We start from the raw sequence: 23,495 nt of genomic DNA on the forward strand, positions 1-23,495 counted from the left end.
AAAGGAAGGCACAGAGCAGACCAGGAGGCAGAGGGAGCGGGGCAAGCCATGGGTAATAAGGGGCTGTACTGTGGTTTCTATGGCAGAGTGAGCTGACCTAGGGCCAGCTGCTGGTAATCATTTCAGTGGTCCTAGGGGGTGTAGGCCCCAATGCTAGTTGTCCAGGACCTGGCCCTCAGATGATAAGGGCAAGGAACACTCTGAGCCCTCAGAGCCAGTCGGGGAGAAGGTTCCTTGTGGACTGCCAGTGAGCTGGTCTGCACTGAAAAGCGTGCTTCTGCACCAGCCCTTTGCTGTCCTTGTGACGTGGCTGGCTCTGGAGTGGCCGCTTGTCCCCAGGCAGCCCCACCCCAAATGCCTGAGCATCAAAAAGGCAGAGAACAGGAGCATAGTCCACACACCTGCCCTCATCTAAATCATCAGTGGGAGCCGAGTTCTGTTCATTCTCCCACACCTCTCCTTCCTCTGTTTCTCTGGGACGTAACTTTGAATATGGCAAACCCTGTAAAATGTTTCGTTTACCCCTCCAGTAGAACAATCACTAGTTCATATTTAAAGACCCAAGGCTGGAGTCTGCCCTTGCGGTAGAATGTTTTCCTACCTTATACAAAGCCTGGGGTTTGATCCCCAGCACTGCAAAAATCCATGTTTGTATGTGTGCAAGAGGAAGAGACAGAGATAGAATAGTGAGAGACAGAAAGATTCTCTATAAACACCCTGGCGATGGTGCTGGGAGGTATTAGGAGTATTGTTTCTCATTGGATGATCCTCAACACAATATATTTTTAGTTCAAAAACATTTTTCCCTTCAGATTTAGTTCAAATATTTCCTGCTTGGATATGCTTAATAGCATTACCTTTCACTAACAATCACAACGCCTCTAAGCATAGGAGTGAGGCTGAGCCACCTAGAAGATCCCCATTGTGTAGAGGGCAGCCTTTGGGGTATCTGGGCAGCACACTATGGGGACCTGTGTCCCCTGGGTTCTCTTAATACAGAAGCCCCTCACCAGTCCCTCCTTCCCCAGACTCTACGTGAATACTTTGTGGGCATATGTATGCCCTCAGCACAGATTATAGGGAAGGACAATTTGTGGTCTGCTTGGTTCCACTTGGGAAGATGGGGGCCAAGCCCAGGAGCTGATGGGATCATCCCCAGGAGCCTGTGAGGAGCCCTGTGTGACCCTGTGCTCTTCTCTCTAACGATCTGTGTGGTCTGACTTCTCATGACCCTCCTCAGAATAGGAAACTACCTAACCCTGAGGTGTCAGAATCAAAACCATCCATTCTGAAATCCATTCTGTCTCCATGACTTTATTTATTTGAATGGGAAAATACATACTTCTGAGAATTACCTTTGGATTGTAAGCTGCCATGCCACGTGTACATTTACCTGCGTGTACTTTTGTGTGCACATGTGTATGGGTGTGTATGTGCGTGTGCAGTGTGTACACTGTGGCCTGGATGTGTGACGTGTGCGTATGCCTGTGTGTGTGTCGGTATATGTACATGTGTATGCTCGTGTGTGCGCACATGCTCGTGTGTGCATGTAGGCGCACCTGTGTGTTGGTGTGCGCCCACAGAAGGACACTGATGCTGACTCGGTCCCGTGTCTGTGCTTCCTTCTTCCCTGCAGAAAAGCGCCTTTCCCGGGGGATTTCGCACGCCAGCTCAGCCATCGTCTCCCTGGCCCGGTCCCACGTGGCAAATGAGTGCAACAGCGAGCAGTTCCCGCTAGAGATGCCCATCTACACGTTCCAGCTGCCGGACCTGAGCGTGTACAGCGAGGACTTCCGGAGCTTCATCGAGCGGGACTTGATTGAGCAGGCAACCATGGTGGCTCTGGAACAGGCAGGTACGTGGCCTCCCCCTCGGGTCACTGGCCTTGGGCTTGGCGAATGAGCCAGCTGGCCCGGCTTCCTCACGGAGCAGGAGAGAGAACGGTGTTCTCGGGCTCTGGGAGGCTTCCTGTTGGGATTCTGTGTCTTTCCTGAGTGTGTTCTGCAGACTCCGTGTTCCCTGGACAGCCTGTGGGAGGAGGAGCCGAGGAGCGGGGTGCCCTGAATGGCTCGAGCTGCCCCCACCCTGTCCCTAAATCCCAGGACCCTTCTTACAGGAGAACTGTGGGCTTCTTTGCCTTCTTTCCCCTCTTCTCCCCATCCAACTCCTGCATGGGTGTGGAACAAAAGCTGGGAAAGGTCACAGGCTGGAGAGAAGAGTAGGACACCGCTTAGCACTGAGTGACACGAGTCTCACGTGGCCATCAGTCCCCTCCCCTCCCAGCCTTTCTGGCATCCAGGAAACTCAGAAGCCAGCCCTACTGGCCAGGGTGGCACACGCCTGTAATCCCAACACTCAGGAGGCTGAGGCAGGAGAATTGCCATGAGTTTGAGGCCAGCCTGGGCTACACAGTGAGGTCAAGGCCAGCCTGTACTGCATAGTGAGACCTGTCTCAAAAAAAGAGGAGGAGGAGCAGGAAGAGGCTAGCCTTAGTCTCCTTCTCCTTCTCCTTCTCCTTCTCCTTCTCCTTTTCTCCTTCTCCTTCTCTTTAATGGTTTAGCTGTAAAGCACCCAGGAAGCACAGCAAGTGTCTCTTCTCTGCAACTCCAGTGGGAAAAAAATCAGTGCACAGCAAATGTCTGCAAGAGATTTAGGTTATTCCAGACACAAGGCAATATATATTTCACTCCTAATCACTTGTGTTATAAATACTCTAAAATCAAACATTCAGGGGCTTCTCTGATACACATGGAAGATTCTTTGTCCTTCCCAAGTGACACACTGCCCAGCAGGGAGCCTACTTGCTAACATGCCCTGACGGTGGGCCTGGAGTGTGTCTGTGTCACGATTCAGCAGCTTCTGCTGGGGCTGGGAAGCAGGACCTGGGACTCTGGACTCAGACTTTAGGCAGCTTTTCCTGTCTGCGGGAGCACGGAGCCTCCATTGCCAGAGGCCTGGCCCTTAGAGCTTGGAGGCACTCCAGGTGTGACTCCCCCTCAGAGCAGGAAGGGGAGCTGTGGGTAAGCAGTAGAGAGAGGGTCCTGCTGAGAGCTGCAGCCAGCAACATGGCACTGGGCTGTTGGCAGTGAATCAGTGTACACAGCCAAATACCTCTGAGTATTTCGGAGGAAGACAGAAGAGAAGGATATATAAATTGGACATCAGTGAATGGGCCAGTCAGGACCATGGTAGGAGAGAAAAGGTGACCTACAAACCTGATGAGATAAGAGGTTGCTGTAAAGGGACTGTTTGCCAAAGAACACGAGTGAAGGATGCCAGGAAGTAGCCCTGGCATCGCTGTCTTGTGCCTGGCAGAGAGGCAGCCGGTGAGAGTAGCTGTGTGGAGACAGGCGTGGCTTTGGAAGAAGGAAGATGCAGAGAAATGAGGGCTCCCACCACGTTCTTTCCCCACCGTGCGGCTGTTTTGACAATCGTGGAGCCTCTGGATATCCTGGTTTCATGCTATCACTGGTCAGATAATCCCAGGCCTTTCCCACCCTGCTGCTCCCAGAGCCAAGTGGATGACACCTTTGACAAAGGAGGGGGTGGTGGCTTACGGGGCTGATTTGTGGCAGCCCCAAAGTCAAATCTCAGTCACAGGATACAGGGAGCCTCGCCGGGGGCATGTGTGATTTCAGAACAAGGTCCACATCCCCAGGCGCTATAGCGGCTCCTCCTTGTGACACTGGACAAATTGCTGCCTGCACTGCTGTGCGGCCATTGAAAACCAGGTGCCCCAGCCTGGCACCCGAGCCCTACTGTCTCATGTCAGTGCCATTCGCTGATCCACAAACACAGAAACACCCCGCCCCGCCCACCGGGATGGGTGGTCACAGAAACCACCTGCCACAGAGGCCAGGGTGCACGTGGCTGAGTCAGATGAGGTGCTAGGAACAAGAGGCTCCTTTTCCATCGAGAAGCTGCTACAGGTCAGCGAGCACACAGGTCTCGAGAGCTGCTCTCCATGGAAGTTGGCAGCAGCTCAGGCCTGCACAAGGCTCGGCAGCGACAGTGATAGACAGCACAGGCCACAGATGCAGGTGCCCGGGGGCTTCCCCTCAGCTCCGCCACGCCCGCTTTCCCCTTTCAGCCCTGCTGTGTTTACCCAAAGCCTTCTCTTCCTTTGAATGTTTCTTACTCATTTTTCCCCTGAACACAGGAGTTTCCCCAGCCCCCAGGATTACTCTCTGAGGTTTCAGGCAGCTGTGGTCTAAACATATTAAAAAGAAAATGCCAGAAATGAACTGTTCATAACTTTAATCACATTTATTACAGTATGTAAAACATTATCATAGATATGTACGGCTGGGCAAAGTGTGTGTGTAGGGGTCAGCGCTGTCCGTGGTTTCAGGCATCTACTGGGGAATGCATACCCCGAAGGTAAAGGGAGCAGCAGCCCTATCACATAGTAACTTCTATCACTTACATTTTCCTTCTTGACTAGCATTTAAAAGGGTTCAAATACCATCTGGCACCTCTTAAAAACCCAAACTTACTGAGTTAAAGTGTTAAATTTGCAAATGGCACTTTGCTTATTTCATGCACTGAGCAAAGGGAGAGAAACAGCCCCAGAGATCAGTGAAGACACAAGGCCCCGCCCACCAGCCATGAAGCCCCAGTCTGCACTACAGGAGGCCTTGGAGAGGCCACCAGCTTGCTCGGCCAGCATGAGGTCAAAGAAGGTCAGGGTTCCGCCTGGGACAGGCACCCCAGGACTCAGCGTGTCTCCTAAGACCCAGACCCCGAAAACAGGAAGGTGTGCAGAGTGGCACACAGCCCTTCCCTGGGCACAGCAAGGCCTCTGTGGTCTGGGAGGATGCAAGGCTGACCCAGCCCTCCGTCCATCTGCCTTCCAACCTTCTCTTTCTCTCTGCTCTTAAGCGAGGGCTTAGGTTAGGCCATCCCTCAGATCTTCCTGCGTGCAGTTTCCAGCAGGAAACCCTCGTCCCCTACTGCATGTGGCTGGGGACCCTGACCCCAGGAAGTGACTGGGCTCCTGGGAATGCAGCCATCACCATCCGCGGGGAAAATAGTGCCCTGCCATAACACGGGGACAAGAGGAAGCCACTGACACTGCTGGGTGGGCTGTGGGCATCCTTTGTGCCAATATTTAAGTACTTAGGAGGGTTACGAATAATCTATTGATATGCAGATTCATTTATTGTTTGTTGAATTTAGGTATGGAAAAATATTGAGGGTCAGCTAATCCAGTTGTGGTTGGTAGGAAATAGCACCCTCCTCATGGAGCCGTGGTGGGGGACTTCTTCTCAGCTATAGAGCAATGCAGGGCTCTTGTGATCCAGAAAATTCACACACACACACACAAAAAACAAAACCAACCTCTGTGCAATGCCCAAGGTGGCACAGTACAGCACCGGCACACAGTTTTAGTTCTCAGTGGCCTGCATGGTGTGGGTATTTGGGTTCCTGCCCAGCTTCTGGGGCATGTGAGCTGGCCTGTCCATTTGTGAGTCTCCCATGTTGAGTAGGGTAGAAGATTTGACTTTCAACAGATCCCAAAACTTGGGGAGACCAGGCCTCCCCTAGCCCTACACCCTGGGAGGTTTAGCCCCTCCCACCTGGCAGTCTGTCTTGTGCGGGTAGAACTCACTGGCCTCGGAGAGAGGAAAAAGATGATTCTCACCATCAGTGATTCACCTGCCGAGGACCCAAGAACTCGTTTATTTTGCAGTCAAGCTCCTTGCTGCACTGCCAAGCGCTAAGACTCCGAGGTGAGGAGTCTGGAAGCTTGGGGAGTACCATCAGGGGCTCATCTGGAAGTGTACGCACACACCAAAGGCCAGAGGCATTAGCATAGCACGGTCGTTTCCATATACACAGGAGAGTGGAATACAGATGTGGAATCATGTTTAGGACACCTTTGAATTGTGGCGCTGAGTCTTGCTTCCTTGGGTGGGTAACTGGACTAGAGGGAATCTGCCAAAGGAGTCGTAAGATGTGGAAGAGGCTTGCAGATTCTGGAGTCAGCGTGACCCTGGCTCACAGCCCAGAGTGGTCTGGGGAGTTTGGCCAAGTGGCATGGTCCACTTGTGTGTCAGTGTCTTGCCTCCAAAAGTCAAAGAGATGTGGCAGCTGCCAAACTGCGAGAGACTCATCCGTGGACACCAGCGCTGCACTCCCACGAACCTGTCCAGGTGAGGGCTTCTCCGTCTGCAAGCTGGACAGATGGAAATCCTTGCTCTTCAGGAGACCAAGTGCCAGGGAGGAAGAAAGGCCATACACAAGTAAGCAGCAAATACGAAGCGAGGCAGCAGTAGCTGCCAGGAGAAGCTAAGAAGCAAGGTGTGGGACAGCAGGAGAGGGGAAGCACCCGACAAGTCCAGCAGACTGGGCAGCGCGGAGTGGGGGAGGCGCCTGGGCACAGAGGCTCCGGCAGGGGGACGGCTGGCCACGCATAACAAAGGCTGGCATCATCTGTGTGCAGGTACAATGAAGGCTGGAGGAGGGGGGAGAAAGGCCAGGAAATGGAACCATGGCCCAGGGCGCCGTCACGAGTACTTTAGGCTTAACTGGAGCAGCCTCCACAGGATTTTAAGCAGGAGAGTGGCAGACTTTGATTCACCTCTAGCTGCTCTGTCAAGAATGGGCTGTGGGTTGGAAGAGAAAAAGCGGGAAAAAGGGAGGAGGCAGCTTCTGTACTGCAGGCCAGGCTGTGGAGTGGCACGGGAAATGAAAAGCAGGCAGGGACTGGAGCAGGATCCGCTTTGAAGGTAAACCTGCGGGCCTTGCTGAGGTTAGGCGGGGCTGTGGCAGACAGAGAGTCAAGCGTAACCCCAAGAATGTCACTCTTACCACACGGGTAGATAATGGTGCCATGTGGATTGGGGAGAATGAAGACAGTCAGGCAGTGCCCGAGGTTCAGGCGAGACTGGTAAAGCTGCAGCTGAATCGTGAGCCCGGAGTTAGGGAGCGGGAGGAGCTGGGAGCATAAGTGTGGGAGTTGGTCATGCGTGGTGAAATCCCTGCGATGCAGTGAGCTGCTCGGAAGACCCTCTCGGTGTGCCAGTGACACAGCTCTGTGCAGTAATGGGAATCCACTAGATGCATTGCCCTGGATCAGGGAAGAGGAGAGAGCCTGTCCAAAGCCCCCGGCGGGTACTCCAGGATCGAGGGCTCGGAAACAGCAGGAGAATCCAGCAGAGGACACAGAGAATGCACGGCCTGGGAAGCAGGGAAAGCCAGGGTTAGTGGGCGCCCAAATCCCAGGAAAGAAGGTAGTTCAAGCAGGAGTGTCCCATGATGCCACATGTGCCATGCATTGGGGAACCTCCACACCAGGCATTGGCCAGTGGATCTGACTACTAGAGCCTGGGTTTTCACAAACTACAGACCAGAGGCAGCGCTGTGCTGGGTGCCGAGGAAGACCAGGAAGTGTCTCCCCTCTAAGAGCTCCTACCAGCCTCTGCCTTCCTCACTTTCTTCCCAGCACTGTTACACACTGTATTGGTCAGCTCATTACTGAAACAGGATACCTGAGAAATCAGATTAACAAAGGCAAAGGTTTGTGGCAGCCCCATACATGCTGGTAGGAATATGTACACGAAAGAGCCCTCTTCACCTCGTGGCAGCTGGGAAGCAAAAAGTAAGACAGAACAGGAACCAGGGGGTCAAGGGCATGCCCCCAGTGATCTCACTTCCTCCCACTAGGCCCCATTTCTGGGAGGTTCCAACATCTCCCAGTAGTGCCACAAGATGGACTTTTGGGGACATTCAAGTTCCAAACCACAGCATGGCCCCTTCCCTGTTCCATGCAGTGTCCCTTGGTGTCCTATGAAATGGGAACATGCCCTGCTCCTGAAGGTCACCCCACAGATGTCTGGGTCTGCTTTCTGACCTTGGCTGCTGGAGCACTTTCCACTGTCACTAACAGCAGAGCCCGGTGGTGGGCCCAGAAGGGCCCCTGTTCCTTCATGGGCCCAATGTGCAGAGACCCGACCTCAGAGCTCAGGGAGATTTCCAAGAGACAGAGGTCAGAGTTCAGGCTGGGCACTGCACTGGTCACGGTGTGGTCCTCGCTGAGCCCTTTCCCTCATAGGGCTTCAGATCCTCTCCCCTGACCCAGGGCTGAGGCAGCTCTGCTTCCAGGGCTGCTCTGAAGGTCAGCAGAAGTGTCCTGTGCACAGTGCTGGGTACGTGCTGCGCACCAAGCCAAGAGCCACTTGGCTGACATTTTACTTTATATTCATAGCATGATATATTTTCCTGTTTCATTTTTTCTTTTACATTTGTGCTAGAAAGAATTTATATTTTGACCAGAACAGTAAGCCCTTTTGTCAGGCATTATTACTGTCTATTCGCTTAGGAAGCACATACTAAGAACCCGGGTGCCGTACGCTATCACTGGTACCAAGGATGACCAAGATGAGGACCACAGGTCCCTGCCCCAGAGGTGTCCCAAGGACATGGGGAAGACAGACCCAGAGCAAAGCATCATGGTTCTGGTTACAGACTCAGATCCAGTGTGGGAACAGATGGTCCTGGGAGAGGGATGCTGCCCAGTGATAGTAAAGGAAATCACAGCGTAACCTGGGCTTTCTCACACAGAACTGTCACAAGTTTTGTTTTCTTTCATGGAGGTGTATTGGTGAGTGATGGGCAAAATGACATCCTATTCTAAGCTGTGTGCAACCATCTGTCACACATCAGTCCCATTATAATGTATGAATTTGAAGAATGTCGCTCAGACAAGTCAGAACAAGTGACTAACACTCCCCGTGCATGAAACCCCAGCCTCCGGATGCTGGTCTGTGATTTTCTTCTTTGCAGGAGCTCATAGTGTGAAGATACTCACAATACAGGCTCCTGTTCAGGTGTGTTCTTCCTATTCGGCATGATTATATGGGAAGATGTGAACGGCCACCTTGTGGAAGCCAGGAATAAGCATTTTGAACTACGAACCCCTTTATCCCTTCCCAGCGCCTCCCTTAGGTGAGGCCTGCCTTTACCTTGGGCTTTGCACTTTGGGCACACCCTGGTGACGTTGGAATAGCACCAGGACATTTTAGTCTTGCGAAGCTGGAAAGTGCTGACATTTACCATGGGCGGGTCATCTTCTGAGAGTGATCTCACCTGAATGCTCTGAACTCTGAAAAAATCTTGACTTCTAGAAGCCAGCTTACATCCAGCCCACATCCGGCCATCCCTCTACCCAGTCAGGCAGACAGACATATCCCACCTCTCTGTCCTCTTATGGGTGTGTGAATTCTCACCAGCCTGGGCCACAGAGTTCTTTGTGCAGCTCCCAGGAGCTCTCCGCTTGCCCTGTGAGTTTGAGTGTTTGTCCATACCCAGTCCCCTTAGCTTCAAGGACACAGGCAAGCGTCCTAGACACATGAACACTCCTGAGAGAGGAAAGGGAAATTAATGAACAGAATTCCTGTTTCAGCATCCTTTGATTAAAAGACAAGCATGCATTTCTATTACTGCATAGCAAAGGATCCCACACTAGCAGCTTAGAATAGCACAAGAGCACCCTCTTACAGTTTCTGTGGGTCCACAATGGGCTAAGTGTCAGCTGGGTCTGAGATTCTTTCAGAATCTCTCAAGGTTGAAATCCAGGTGTCTGTTGGGTGTGTCCTCAGCCGGAGTCTTTCTTCTCTAGGGTAGGATCAACTTCTATCGTTTTATTTTTCATATTATTGGCAAAATTCAGTTTCTTGCAGCTGAAGGGCTAAGATTCCATTGTCTTGCCAGCTGTCAGCTAGCAAAGCTCTCGGCTAGAGACCCCCGAAAGACCTAACTGTGTAGCAGATCACAGTGAGCGGTTACTTTCCAGATCTGGTGAGACAGAACTTGCACACATCAGAAGCTGCAGAAAGCGGATTTATTTACTTACAGAGAGGCATCCAAGAACAACAGGAGCCTAAAATCATGGCAAACCATTTTCCCAAGCTTCGGAAAGCTGCCAATGGCAGGATCTTCTTTGCACATGCCCCACTTCAGCTGCAGCGAAGGGGCCCTGAGAAACATATCTCTGGGCTCACTACCCAGGGGAAATGGAAGTCACTGGACTAAAGCTCAGGACAGCATCCTATTGAGGAGGGGCCAACACCAGCTGGGCCTGCCCTTGCCAGGTCCGTGCTTATCCCAGGATCCTGTATACCCAGTATATTCTGCAATTATTCTTGAGATTTGCAAGTAAAAAAAGGGGGAGAACTGAGTCTTTCTGTCACCAGACAGGTCCAAGAACATCCACAAAGTGGAGATGGGGAATCTTGACTCACCCCACTCAGGAGGGTGGGTTACAGGTTCTCTAATTTTCACTTAAGAACAAGAATTTTCAGGATGAGTCATTGAGAGGCATAAAGGAATTTACTAGGCAGATTTTTAAAGTACACATTCAAAGAAATAGAATATAAACCCACAAGAAAGAGCAGCACTATTCTCTGAAATCGGAGACATCAATGTTCTTCCTGATGGGATGGAAGCCTGTGAATTTGTGAGTTTACAGGAGTTCCGTCTTGATCCTGGCTTTTGAAAACAAGAAAAGGGTGTCCCCCAGAAGGGTAATGGGTGATTTTGATGGAAATTTTTTAAAAGATGAATCTTGGAATTCTCTCAGTCTGTTCATTTATCTTCAGATCACATTTCTGCCCTTTATCAACTAAGCTAATTTATGGACCTACAGTGTCAGTAATGAATTTTGGTATTATGGATCTGGTCTGAAAAGAAGCATAAATTAACCTAAGGAATACAGACGTGGGGATCCTTGGTTAAATTTGACCATGTCCCAGAAGTTACAGTATTCTTAACAGTGTCTTTTTCTCAGATAATGATTTGCCGTGTCCCTTTTTCTCTTATCTTTATATCTTCTACCCCACTGGGTGTAACCCCAGCCCTCAGGAGAATGATGCAGCAGGACCACTGTGAGTTCCAGGCCAGCCTGGGCTACTAAGCAAATTCAAGGCCAGCCTGATTTACATAGTGAGACCCTGACTCAACAGAGAAACAAACAAAAACACAATAGCACAAATGTGTCTTCTCTCCTACTTCACTCCTGGAGCCCTGGCAGGGCTGTCCTGTGTATATCCTTGCCATCTGTCTGTCCGCACAAGGTGGCAGCTTACTTCTTCAGACCCAACCAGTGACTCTCTCTTCTCTTTCTCCCCCTGCATTCTCTGCCTCCACGTCTTTCTGACTGCACTGTTTTCTGACCCTCCTTCTCAGACCTCACCCGTGAGATCAGCCAACCGCAGACAGCCTGCCCTTCGGTCAGCTCAGAGTCAAGTACTTACATCCCCAAAGTCCTTTCAATTGGTCCAGAATCTTAACCTAATTCCAGCAGACGCTCAGGTCCTAGCCACACTCCACAGGAGGGCATTACACCGGACTCTGCTCTGGGAGGCGGGAATCTTGGAAAACCTTAGAAGTCTGCTTGCATGTATTTGGTGTTACTTGTGATCTTTTTAGCAAATTCTGCTAGCATGCTAAAAGGCCCAGAATGACAGATAAAATCATGTTGCTATATTTGGCTCAGGGAATTTTCCCGGTTTCCTGATGCTCCACTTTATTGGAACGTGGCATCTTAGAGAATACCATGGCTAGAGGCAGAGCACCCATCTGAGTTGAATTCTGGTCCTAATGATTTCACATTCCAAGGTCCATGTCTCTGAAGCCTGAGGAAATTATACCCTGTTATAAAGGTCCCTTAACGACCACAGCCATGAATATGGTCTCAGGGGGAGGTAGGCACTATGATAACTATGCTTTTGATGACAGTAACCACCATGAATTGTGTGTCCCACTGTGTTCTTCATGCACTGTGTGCCAGTTACCACTTCTAATCTCACACCAGCTGCACTTGCCGCTACCAAAGGACAGTCCCCAGAAGCAAAATGGCCTGCCTGTGCCTCAGATCATCTCAGATGCTGAGAAACTGCCACCTTATCCAGGCCACTCCCTATTGACTGCTCCCTTCCAATATGAGTCACGTAATTCCTAGCTTTGCTTGAAAAAGCAAGTCAGTGCCAGAGAAAAATCTCTAAAGCGTCTCTTTTTGAGAGACCAAATATTAAAGTACACAGTGAATCCAGGCGCAGAAGGGCCACACTGTGGCCAGCATGGAGCAGGAGCATCTGACCCAGAGGCAGAATGAGGGGGACCAGATCTGGAAGGAGCACAAACTACAGCAACCTTTGACCTTCACCTCTCACATTCCCCATTTCAACACAGGATGCCCGATTTCAGAGTCCCATCAAGATTAAAACCAGATCAAGCAAGTTAGAAAGGCTTTTGAAGTTTATCTTGCATATGAAATCATAACCAGTAGTTCACAAACCCAGGGCTCTGAGCCAAGCGTGCTAAGAGAAGACCCTGCAGTCAGAGCAGAGTTTGTAGAGCCTGGGGGAGGAAGCCTTGGCCTTCCTCATGACTTCGGGCTACACTGGATTTTCTGTTTCAGACGAGTGGAGCCAGTTAAGCTTGTGGTTCATCAGTATCAACTGGCTTAATATCACCAAATCATGCTGACACCACTGCGTTGTGTGTTCCCTCTATGACTCGAGCTAAGGTATCGGAATAACTTGCACCTTGGCTGTGTGGTGAGAGGTGGGTAGCCTTGGGCTACATTCAAACTGTGTCTTCATTTTAATTTCTGTTTAACAGTGCTATACAATATGCAGTGATCATGTTGCTGACTTTATTTACTCCCCAAAATTGAAGTGTAGAAGCAAGTCATGAGATGGCTCTAACTGAACAGACCTTAAAAGGTCGAGAGACTCACTAAGTCACCTAGTGCATTGCCCCTGTGTTCTCATTTTTATTCTGGGGGAAAGGAGCACCAGGGCTTGTTGTCCTGGGTATTAGAAGTAATGAGAGAGTTGGGGGGTAAACAATAGTTAGAAAATGGAACTTTTCAATGGCTTAAAAGGTGGTAATACAAAGCCACCTTTTAAGGCTCTAGTCAATGAGATGTCAGCCCATCAACAAAACTGCAAGGTAAAAATAACAAATAGGTGATGATAAAGTAAATTTTACTGACAGAGCATTATGGGGGGTAACGGCCTTGCATTTATAGACTCAGTAAACATCTAAGATGCCCCTTCTTAAATATTTCAGAAATATTCTTCTGCATTTTACGGGAAAAATAACATGGCATAGGAATATTTGCAAGTGAGGGTTTCTGAAGGTCTTTCCTCAATAAATTCACCACCTGGATCTTTTGTGTCTGAAGTGCTTGCTTAGGTGAAAGCAGCTTCTATCTGTCCCTTCCCACATGATCACCTCCAAAACTAGACCCACAACTTTTTCACTTTTTTTTTTTTTGGAACATAATATACATGTGAAAAAATTATGTTGCAAAACATTAAATGCAGAACAGGACACGTCTTAAGAGCTCAGGTCAAGGACACTGACTTCTAACAGCACAGATTTATCTTGTCTGGTTTTGCATTTTATATAAATGGCTCATGAGTGGGTTAGATTTTACACTTAACATTTAACTTGTACAAGTCATCCATCTAGTTAAGCATAATTATAGTTTATTCTGGGTGCTATGTGGTATTACGGTGTCTGCATTCACTACAGATTGTTCATCTGGTAGATTGTTGGTGGACATTTGCATCTGCTTTGGCTTGGACATGGCTTGAGTATCTCTCGGGGCTTTTTGTATGTTATGGTTGGTACACTGTGTCAACGTGAGAAGTTTAGAAGTTTAACAGAGAGACTGAGCAGGGAGCCAGGATCCTTACTTTGTAAATACCCTCACCCTGTACAAGAGGAGAGCACAGAGATTTTATGAGAGCTGCACCCTCTTGGGATGGGGGTGGGCACCTTTGTACAATATAAGGGAGGAGAAGAGGTTTGTTCCACCATTTTGCTCTGGTTGCTGCCTTGAAGTGTTGCCCTAATGCCATGCCACCCTGCCTTGGATCCAGCTGATTATGGACTGAAACCTCCACAAACAGTGAGCTAAATAAACCTTTCCTTTCTTCCTTTTGGGTTTCTAGATGTTTTGTCCCAGCAATGACAGAAATTAACCAAGACAATGTGTTCAAATTTAATCTTCATCATAAAGAATTTAGATAGTGGAAACCCTAGTCTGACCCTGCCCCTTTGGGAAATGATTAGTATTAGATAAGGTCATTAAAGTTACTGATTTTTCTCTCATTACACTTTAGCTATATCCCATGAAATTCAAAATGTACTATTTTCTTCTATGGTTCCACAATATTTCCTGATTTTTATTTTGATTTATTCATTGAGCCATGGATGATTTTATAAGTGCCTCTTTGTTTGCAAACCTATGTAGTATTTCTAGTTAACCTTGTATTATCAATATCAAGCTTAATTGTCTTGTGGCCAACGAAGTTTGTTGAGACTTTTGCTTTATGGTCCAGCATATGATTACTTTTTATTTTTAATGTTCCACATAAACATGAAAAGAATGTGTACTTTGGTTATGGCTGAGTCTAGACGGTCCCCCAAGGCTCATGCAGTCACAGGCGAGGCCTTTCAGAAGTGGCTGGATCTAGAATGTATGATACTGGGATTAAAGGTGTGTGGTTGATAAATTAGTTCATTGGTGTGGCATAGTTCTGAGCACGGGAATGGACAGGTCCACCCTGAGTGTGAGTGCTACTCGCCCTAGGGGTATGTAAGCTATACACAATGTAAGAGACAGAAAAAGGGCTTTTTTGTCAACTGTGCTGTGTGCCCTTTTACTGCCTTCTCTCTGCCAGGACCAGGAACTGTTTCTCCTCTGTGATGCCCCTCTGCCAGTCCACCTTCCTCGGGGTCAACCAATAATGACCTGAAACTTCTACAGACTGTAAACCTTAACCAAGCGAGGTGGTGCACGCCTGTCATCCCAGCATTCAGGAGGCTGAGTCAGGGAACCGCTGTGAGTTCGAGGCTAGCCTGGGCTTCCTAAGGAGTTCAAACCCAACCTGAGCTACATAGTAAACCCTGTCTCAAAAAACAAAACAACAACAACAAAAACCCTACAAACCTCCCCTCCTTTAACATTAGGTACTGATTATTTCATCCCAGAAATGAAAACAAGAAGCCAAGACTCACGGTAACTTGGCCATGTTGTTTTACGTATGTTCCTTTGGGCACTCAATGTTTTCCAAGTCCTCTGTACAGTTACTTTTTTATATGCCTTGTTTCAGTGACTGAGAGAGATGGATTAAAATCTCCTGTTGGGATTAATACTTGTCTATTTCTCCTTTTACTTCTAGGGATCTCTAAACATTTGTGCCTCTAAGGCTCTATTTTATCATTTGCTACAATTAAACTTTTATCTTTCAAATGTATTGAACTGTTGAACTTTATGCTTGCTTAATCTCTAGTAATACGTTTTTGCCTTTCAGATTGCAAGTGAAGCTGGTGTAGCTATGCTATCTTTCTTAGGTTAAAATTTGCCCGATGCACCATTTCCATCCTCTGTACTTGTGCCTTCACTGTTTTTATAATCTTGTGTCTTAAGATGCATCCCTCGCAAGCTGTAATTTATTCCTATCACTGCATTGTTCTCCAGTTGAAGATTCCCTTTCCTGCCCTTCCATTTAACTGACCACCCTGCCTGATGTATTTATTCTATTAGATCCTTTGCTACTTTTTATTGGTTTCCTTGTCTCTTTCTATTATATACTTAAGAATTTTTTTGAGTGCTGGTTTGAAATTATGAATGTCTTAAATTCCTCTTTGTCACGGAAAGGTTTTACTTCCCCATCAGTTCTGAAAGGTAGTTCTGTAGGATATGTCAGTCTTGGTCGGCAGTTGTTTTCTTTTAAGACTTGAAACAGTCTCATTCAAAGCTTTTCTAGCCTTTAAGGTTTGTGTTGAGAAGTCTGCTGTGATTCTCAGGAGTTTGCTTTTATAAGTGATTTACTGCTTTTCTCTAACAGCTTTTAAGATTCTGTCCTCATGTTGGGACTTTGTTTCATCCATTTTGTCTAGGTTGTGTCATTATTAGGTTCTTTATGATTGTAGCTATTTGGAGTTCTATATGCCTCACTTATCTGTTACTTTTCCCCATATTGGGAAATTTTTCTATCATTTCTATAAACAGGCTTTTTATGCCACTTGTTCTGTCTTCTGACTTTTTGCTAATTCCAATTAATCTTATGTTATTTGTGTGATCTAGCAGATGTTGGATCCATTTTTATGTTTTCGTATTTTCTAAGTCATCTCTGAATAGTTTGCCACTGACAGCAACTTTGTCTTCTAGCTGTGAAGTGTTCTTACATTGGTCATTTCTACTGCCCATATGTTCAGATGAATTTTTAATCTCTTTATTATCTATTTGGTATCTTTTTCTGGACTCAAATTCTTGGCCAAACTGGTCATTCATGTTTTGTATCATTAAGCCGACTCTCATTTAGTTATATCTTCTTTGAGCACACTGAGCATCCTACTAGTCTCTTGTTTCTCTCCTCTGTTACAATTTTGAACAATTAAGCTGTGTGGATTTTTATTTTCTCCCCCTCACTGACTCAGGGATCAACACCGGAGAAGTTGGGTGTTTTTGGAAGCCTTTTGTTGCCTTTTATTCTCGTGTTTCTGGTGTTTGTGTCCACACCTTTCCGTGCATGTGTTCATAGGTGTGTGTGTCTGTGTGTACAAATCCCCAAATCTATCCCAATGTCCAACCACCTCCATTAATTTGAGAGGAGAGATGAAGAGTAATTGGCCTATACCCATTTCTCCAGGGGTGGGCTGCAGGATTATTGATACAGAGGCAGTCCAGACACTGGCATATGGAGAAAACCAATCAGTAATAGCAACTATGATATTCTAGCAATAGAAATAAAATCATCAACAATAATAGCATCAAAGAGAAGCCAGATATTAACATATCCTAAAAGCCAATATTGTACCACCCTTACCCATAGAAACAAGATCTATAATTGCAGTATAAACACCAAGACAACAGAAATATTGACAAATGGTAAATGTCTATTAAATGTGGCAACTTTGTCCCCACTAGCAATAGAAAAGAAGTCAACATTTACATCATAGAGTTAACTCTCTGAAGAGTAATAAATCTTATTGGTTATACTAGTAAAATATAAAGGATATAGCGAATAGGACCATGAAAAAAGTAAAACTTGAAAAACTAAGCAATTAAAGGAGAAAACCGAGATAAAACATCCTATAAAATGAAATAATTAAATAGAATTAGATTTTAAAGTTTCAGAAAAAAAAAACAAGAAAAGGAAAAACAGCAAAATAAAGAAAAAAAAGGTTAAGAAAAAAATCCCCAACCCCCAAAAACCAATGAGGAAAAAAATGAGTCAAAAAACAATTCCTCTGTACTTTTAGTGAGCCATTTCTTTCTAAGATCTGCAGTCTTGAAATGCAGGAAGTCACCATTTTCTCTGCCTTAGTGAAGGCCTGTGCATTTGTGAGGTGCCCCTGCCCACCCCAGGGACCCCGCAGCCCCTATATCCCAGGCCGTGGCAACCATGCATACACATGTGTGCCCTGGTTCATGTTGGTAGATGGGGAGAGCAGCTAGATCACTGGTCTCTGTGCTGGGTATAGGCAGTGAAGCTTACCACTGGAATTTTTTAAAGAAAATAAAACTAAACAATGCAAAACAGAATAAAGCCAATCAAAACAAAACAGTGAAAGTGATACAGGACTTCAAAGTAGGATAATAGGAAATCAGCAATGGTTACCATAATGCCTCTTATTATCTTCAAAATTGCTGACTATACCATTAGACATAATAAAATCAAATAAAACAGAAGAAAATAAAACCAATCAAAACAAAATATTGAATAAAGCCATAAAATGGAGCAAAACAAAACAGAATAATATTGGATTTCAAAAACAAGATGGAAGAAAATCCCCCATAGTTGCTATAATGCGTATTGTTATCTTCTAAATAGATGCTCAGACTAAAGACCTGCAAGGTGAATCCAACAGTACAAGCATTAAGTTGTTTTTGTACCTCAGTCGCTATCAATTCAGCCTATGTTCCTCCAAATCAGCCAGTTGCTTATGGGGTGGGGCCGGGGTTGGGGGGCCCTTGTAGCCTCCACTTTCAGACTCAGCCACCTCTGAAAGCCACACTACCAGACCTGGCTTCTCAGCGCAGCCGTAGGGCCCTGTGTCATTCCTGGCCTGAGCTTGGACTTCCCAGGGGTCTGTGTCTAGCCTGCACCCTCTCCACAGCTGTGTCTTGTTGCTGACTCTCACCAGGTCCCTGAAAGAGGGTAACCGTGGATTGAAGTTGTTGAATTGAAACTGAATTGAAGTTGTTCTCAAATAATTAACCCTTCTCAGAATGCCTGGATGAAGGGGTTTTCTGTTTTCCTTGGGATCCTGATTCAGCCTGTCCAGATGTAGAAAGTGCTACTCTTGAGTTCTATAGAGGAGTCACTTTCAAAGTAAAATCTTTTGTTGGTGCTAGCACTGCCTGTGCCTTTGACTGTTTCTCCCTGGCGCTGCCAGCTATCTGGCTTGTCTTCTCTCCCCGGGCATCAGCCTCATCCATGCTCAGGTTGGCTGGTTGGTCAGCGCCTCTGTGGCCCTGTGCCAAAGGGAAACAAAATACAGAGTGGACTCCGAGTTTTCTAGGACCAGGGCAGGGGAGCAAAATCCACAGGTGGGAAGTTGGCCAGGGGTGAGCGTGGCTCTTGAACTTTGTGGACTTCATCCATGCAGCAGCTCTGTGGGCCTATGGGTAACAGAGGCAAACTCAGCCTGCTGGGGGCCTTGGCACTGATGCTGCAGGCTTGGTCCTGAGCTAGCACAAGCCTCTTCTCCCCACAGGCCTAGGGCTGTCTGTTTTTACTAGTCTTAAAAGATCTTTGTTTCATCCATATTTTGGGAAAACATTATTGAAGGCACAGTGTCCCAAGTTGCTGGTTAATTGCACTGGGCACATTGAAGATATTTTTCTCTATTGGTTTCTGTTGGTTTCCTTTGATTCTTTGGAGAATGAATTATCTGCTGGGTACTCATTTTTTTTCTCTAAGTACTTTAAGATCTTTGCTTATTTATGTATTTATTTCTTTAGTCTTTTTGAGACAGGGTCTCACTATGCAGTTCAGGTTGGCCTTGGGCTCACTTTGTATCCTAGGCTGATCTTGAACTCGCAAGCATCCACCTACCTCAGCCTCCCGAGTGCAGGGATTACAGGGGTGCACCACCATGCCCAGGCTTCTTTGCTTTTTAATATTCTGCTATTTTTCAGAGTTTCTTGAGGAATAAATTATTCTATTTTTCTTTCTGAGCATATGTTAGATTTATTAAATCTGTACATTTATTTTTACATATTTCATCTGGAAACTTCTCGATGTATCTTTAACATTGCCTTTGACTCATTCCTTTTTGAATTTGATCAGTGTTAAACATTTTCAGTCCATCCTGTGTCTCATAACTTCTTTCATATTCTCTCTCTCTCTCCTTAGCTGCATTTTAGATCATCACTTCTAATTTGTTTTAAGTGTACCAATTATTTTCTTCAGCAATGTCTCATCTGACATTAACCTGGTTCTTGGAGTTTCACATTCTTCTTATACCTTTCATTTGGAAGTTCAATTTTTGGTTTTCCAGACCTAGCTCTTTTCATGGCATCTGAGCATTTTCAGTGTAACTTGCACACCGTCTCTCTCTGACATTTTATAGGCTCAGGCTCACAGTTATCTGACCCTCTGTGCACGCCTCCTGTGTGTTTCCTGTTGTGTTCTTCATTCTGAGTGTGAGCAGGACGTGACCAGGGGGAGCTTGCGTGGTGTGTATTGAGAGTGTGCCGCTCTGAAGAGCAATCGGTTTGTTGGTTTACGCCATTCTCCCAAGGGAAATTAACACTGGTGCTTAGAAATACCTTTACATTATTTTCTTGGCTTTGAGATTCTAAGCTACAAGTTCGTTTTTGGTCCGTCTTTCTCAGAGCCAAGGGAATAAGCACAACATTTCTGAGAGAATCAAGTTGTTTGTCTCCCTCTGCTAAGCCCAGGCCATGAGAGACGAATGTTCTTGCTTTGCCGTAGGAGAGTTATTTCTGATCCTTGCCCTGGGGATAGTTTTTAAAGACTGTGAATGTACACAAGAAGATTGGGGTGTCCTGGCCCCAGTATCCCACACTGCCGGGACTCAGCCCTCTTTGCCAGTTGTTCAGAAGTGACTGCACAGGTGAAGGATTCCACACGGACGGTGCCAGGGTCATAGTGTATTGTTAACTAATTGTGGTTTTTTTTTCCATTGGAGGTTTATCTTTTTCAGGCTTGAATATACATTTGAAAGAATCTTTGAAAACACATTTTCATTTTGCCTGACCTTTTTTCTCTTTAAGCCTGCTGGCCATTTCCTCTCAGGGAGGAAGGCTTCTCTCTTCAGGCAAATGCATTCTGCCCCAGTTTCTCTGTAGTAATGCACACCTTCACTCAAAATCTTGCATTTACTATGTTTTGTTAACTATTGCATGAAATCAAGAATATTAAGCACAGAATAACTAACAAAAATAAAATTCAGTGGGAAGCAGTAAGGATGGAAGAAATATTTTCAGGGTGTCAGCATGCAGCAGGTGTATGTACTAGTTCTCCATGATGATTACGATTATTATGTCTTAAACATTTACTAAAAATTTGAAGAGAAAAAATTTAAAAATAGAAGAATAAGCATTTAGACGAGAGACCTAAAAAAGAAAGAAATATTTTCTGGGTTTTAAAGGGTTGTTTTCCTTGGTGCATGATGTTTAATACATATCTTGGTCCATTTTCTATTACCATAACAGAATATTAGAGACCAGGTAATTGATAAAGGATAGGAGTTTATGTGGCTTCATTTTTTGAAGACTGAGAAGTCCAAGAGCTTGGCATCAGTTTCTGGAGAGGGCCTCTTTGAGGTTTCATGACTTGAAAGGGGGCATCGAGTCTCCAGACAGGGTCTGTGCGCTGACTGAGGTCATTCTTAGGAACCACTAATCCTGCGGCAGGGTCTGCACCCTGGTGACCTCGTCTAGGCCCAGTCACCTCCCAGAGGCTCCATCCTCCCGGATACCTTGCATGCATGTCCTTGGAGATCAGTCTTCTTCCAGCACATGAGCTTTGGGGGACATGTTCAAACGAGGGCAGATCTTAAATCCCTAATATGATTCTTCTCCCGTCAGACTTATTCAGTTATTTTATTTAAAGACCCTGCTAGTACCACAACCTAAACAATGAACATTGGCCAAAATGAGATGTGCTATATTAGATACCTATATGGCTCAGGAGTATAATTTCTTTTCTGGACAGTGTTTTGTAGACTAAGTACTGAGACCTTTTTTTCCAAACTCCCCAGTCCACTGTCCACCTATACTTTCATAAACTCAATAAACTATTGCAGTGCCAAAGCTCCTGAGCACTTGTTCCCTCTGTGCCTCCTTCCCTGCCTCCCTCCTTCTGCATCAGCCTCACTGTGCACCAGCAGACTCTGCTTTGAGCAGAACTAGCATGAGTGACATAAGAAGAGCTTTCTTCATGTCCTTACGGTATAAAAATAAAAGCAACCCCCCCCCAAGACTTCACCCAAAGGTTTGGTGCAATCATTTGTCTAAAGCTTAAAGAGATTCCTTTATTTAATTCAGGATTTTGGACCTATTTTAACAAAAACACATAGATGGTACTTTCTGTATGCCAAACCCCATTTTAAGTGGTTTCCAAATATTACATAATATAATGCTCATTAAAACTCTGTTAGTTCAGTAACACTGTTATCTTCCATTTTCAGAACTGAGGACTGAGACATGAGAGACTGAGACATAGAGAAGTTAAGTGACCTGCAGGGTCACACTGCTAGGAAGGTGTAGAACTGAGATTTGAACCCAGAAAATCTAGCTGCAAAGTCCCTGTGCTTACCTACTCTGCAGCTGCTTCACTTCTGTAGATGCTCTGATTATGGATTCTGCAGGGGTGGATTTCCCAAAGCCCATTTAGTTAGTGCATAATTCATTCTGTCCCCATTGTCACTTGAAACGACTAGTCATTACTGCACAGAGCTCAGAGTTGAAAAGGATAATCAGGTCCTTACCTCCTCTGTGGAAAGAGTGGTGATTGATTAACAGGCCTGCTGTGGAAAGTGCGATGATTGATTACTGCAGCCTGCGATGAATGCCAGACTGCTGCGGGCTCAGAAACCCTCAGAAATCATCTGTGAGCTCCCGGGGAAAATTTAAACGTTATAACCAAACTTCTGCAATTCCTGCTCCACTTAGAGGGAAGCAAAAAATGTCAGTTAAACCAGTAACTGCATCTGTTGTATTTCCCCAAGGTGTGTTTAACTGAATTCTACCAATCTCTTTAAACTTAATCAAGACAAATGAGTTAATTTACACAGAAATCGTCTGGTGCTGGAATATAGTGCCTCCCACATCTCTAAAGCTATGGAGTAAATCTGCTTGTGTTCTCTGTGTCCCAGACATGTTTCAAATCTAGGGGAAAGTTAACAGATTGTACCTATAAACTTGCCTCAAGAATCTCAAGCTTTCAGGACTGTCACATTTGTCTTCTTTTTTTATATATGGAGAGAGAGATATATAGACAGAGATGTACATACCTGTAACATGGTTTCCAAACCATTTGAATATATGTACTGCAGTCTCTTCACCCCTTGAAGCATATGTTTTCTAAAAATAATATTTTCCTGTATGACTAGAATATCATCATGCTTATGAAAATTAGCACTAGCTTACTAATGCTGACTAATATAGAGTCTATATTGGCCCTCAAATCTCCCCTGCAGTTTTTTTTTATTCCAAACCCCAGTCATTACATTTGGTCATTGTGTCCCTTTAGACTCTTAAAAAGCTATCCCTTCTTTTGATTTTCATGCAAATTGCTTTTCTGAGGAGTTGCAGCCCGCTGTCCTGTGCAATGCCATGGTCCCATTCTTTTTTCCTCTCCTCTCTTCTCTCTCTCCCTCTCTACCTGTCTCCTTCTCTCTCCCCATCCCTGTCTCCCCTGCCAGCACTGGAGATTGAAACCAGGGCTTTATGCAGGCTGGGCAAGAGCTCTACCACTGGGCGACACACTGGGCCCCGTCTCCCATTTTTAAATAGCACAGTGGGGTTCATTCCTACTCCCTTCCCCAAGTGTACACCTACAGCCCTGTAACCCTGGCTTGCCCTGACAGTGTCAGGAAGAGGGTGTGGAGCAAGAGAAGGCCCGGGAGATGGGCCTTGGCAGCCTCAGAGTGCCAGGGGAGAGTCAGAGCTGAGGGAGCAGTAAGGGGAGGATGGAGCGAGGAGAGAATGCAGACAGGAAGGAAACAGCATGGTATTGGGGGCTCCTGCTCAGTGCACAACTGCATTATCACACGGCCCCATCTCTCTGGGACAAAAGTCACAAGACAGAGAAGGATCCACACTTCTCTCCCACAGTGGGAGAAGCCAAGCCAACTCCTCCCGGAAACCAGACCTAGGGGAACATGTACCGCGTGCAACACGTATGTTTCAGTATCTAAGAGTGTCATTCATCTGAAGATGTGACTGTACCATGAATTCTGAAATAACACCTTCAGGGAAATAGCGAGAATGTTAC

At 46.3% G+C, this 23,495-nt stretch overlaps 1 protein-coding gene across 5 annotated transcripts in view; it reads left to right on the plus strand.

The window, feature by feature from the left end:
• Nucleotides 1–23,495, plus strand: part of Otud7a (OTU deubiquitinase 7A) — a 293,689-nt gene that overhangs the window by 223,019 nt on the left and 47,175 nt on the right. For all 5 annotated transcript variants that reach the window (XM_063249840.1, XM_063249839.1, XM_063249843.1 and 2 more), the window contains one exon: nucleotides 1,637–1,855. In XM_063249840.1, the coding sequence (XP_063105910.1) occupies nucleotides 1,637–1,855 (219 nt within the window). The remainder of the gene's footprint in view (nucleotides 1–1,636; nucleotides 1,856–23,495) is intronic.

Source organism: Cavia porcellus, unplaced genomic scaffold (genome assembly GCF_034190915.1).
Source record: "Cavia porcellus strain 051 isolate PalLab524CR breed Dunkin Hartley unplaced genomic scaffold, mCavPor4.1 scaffold_6, whole genome shotgun sequence".
NCBI classification, from domain to species: Eukaryota; Metazoa; Chordata; class Mammalia; order Rodentia; family Caviidae; genus Cavia; species Cavia porcellus.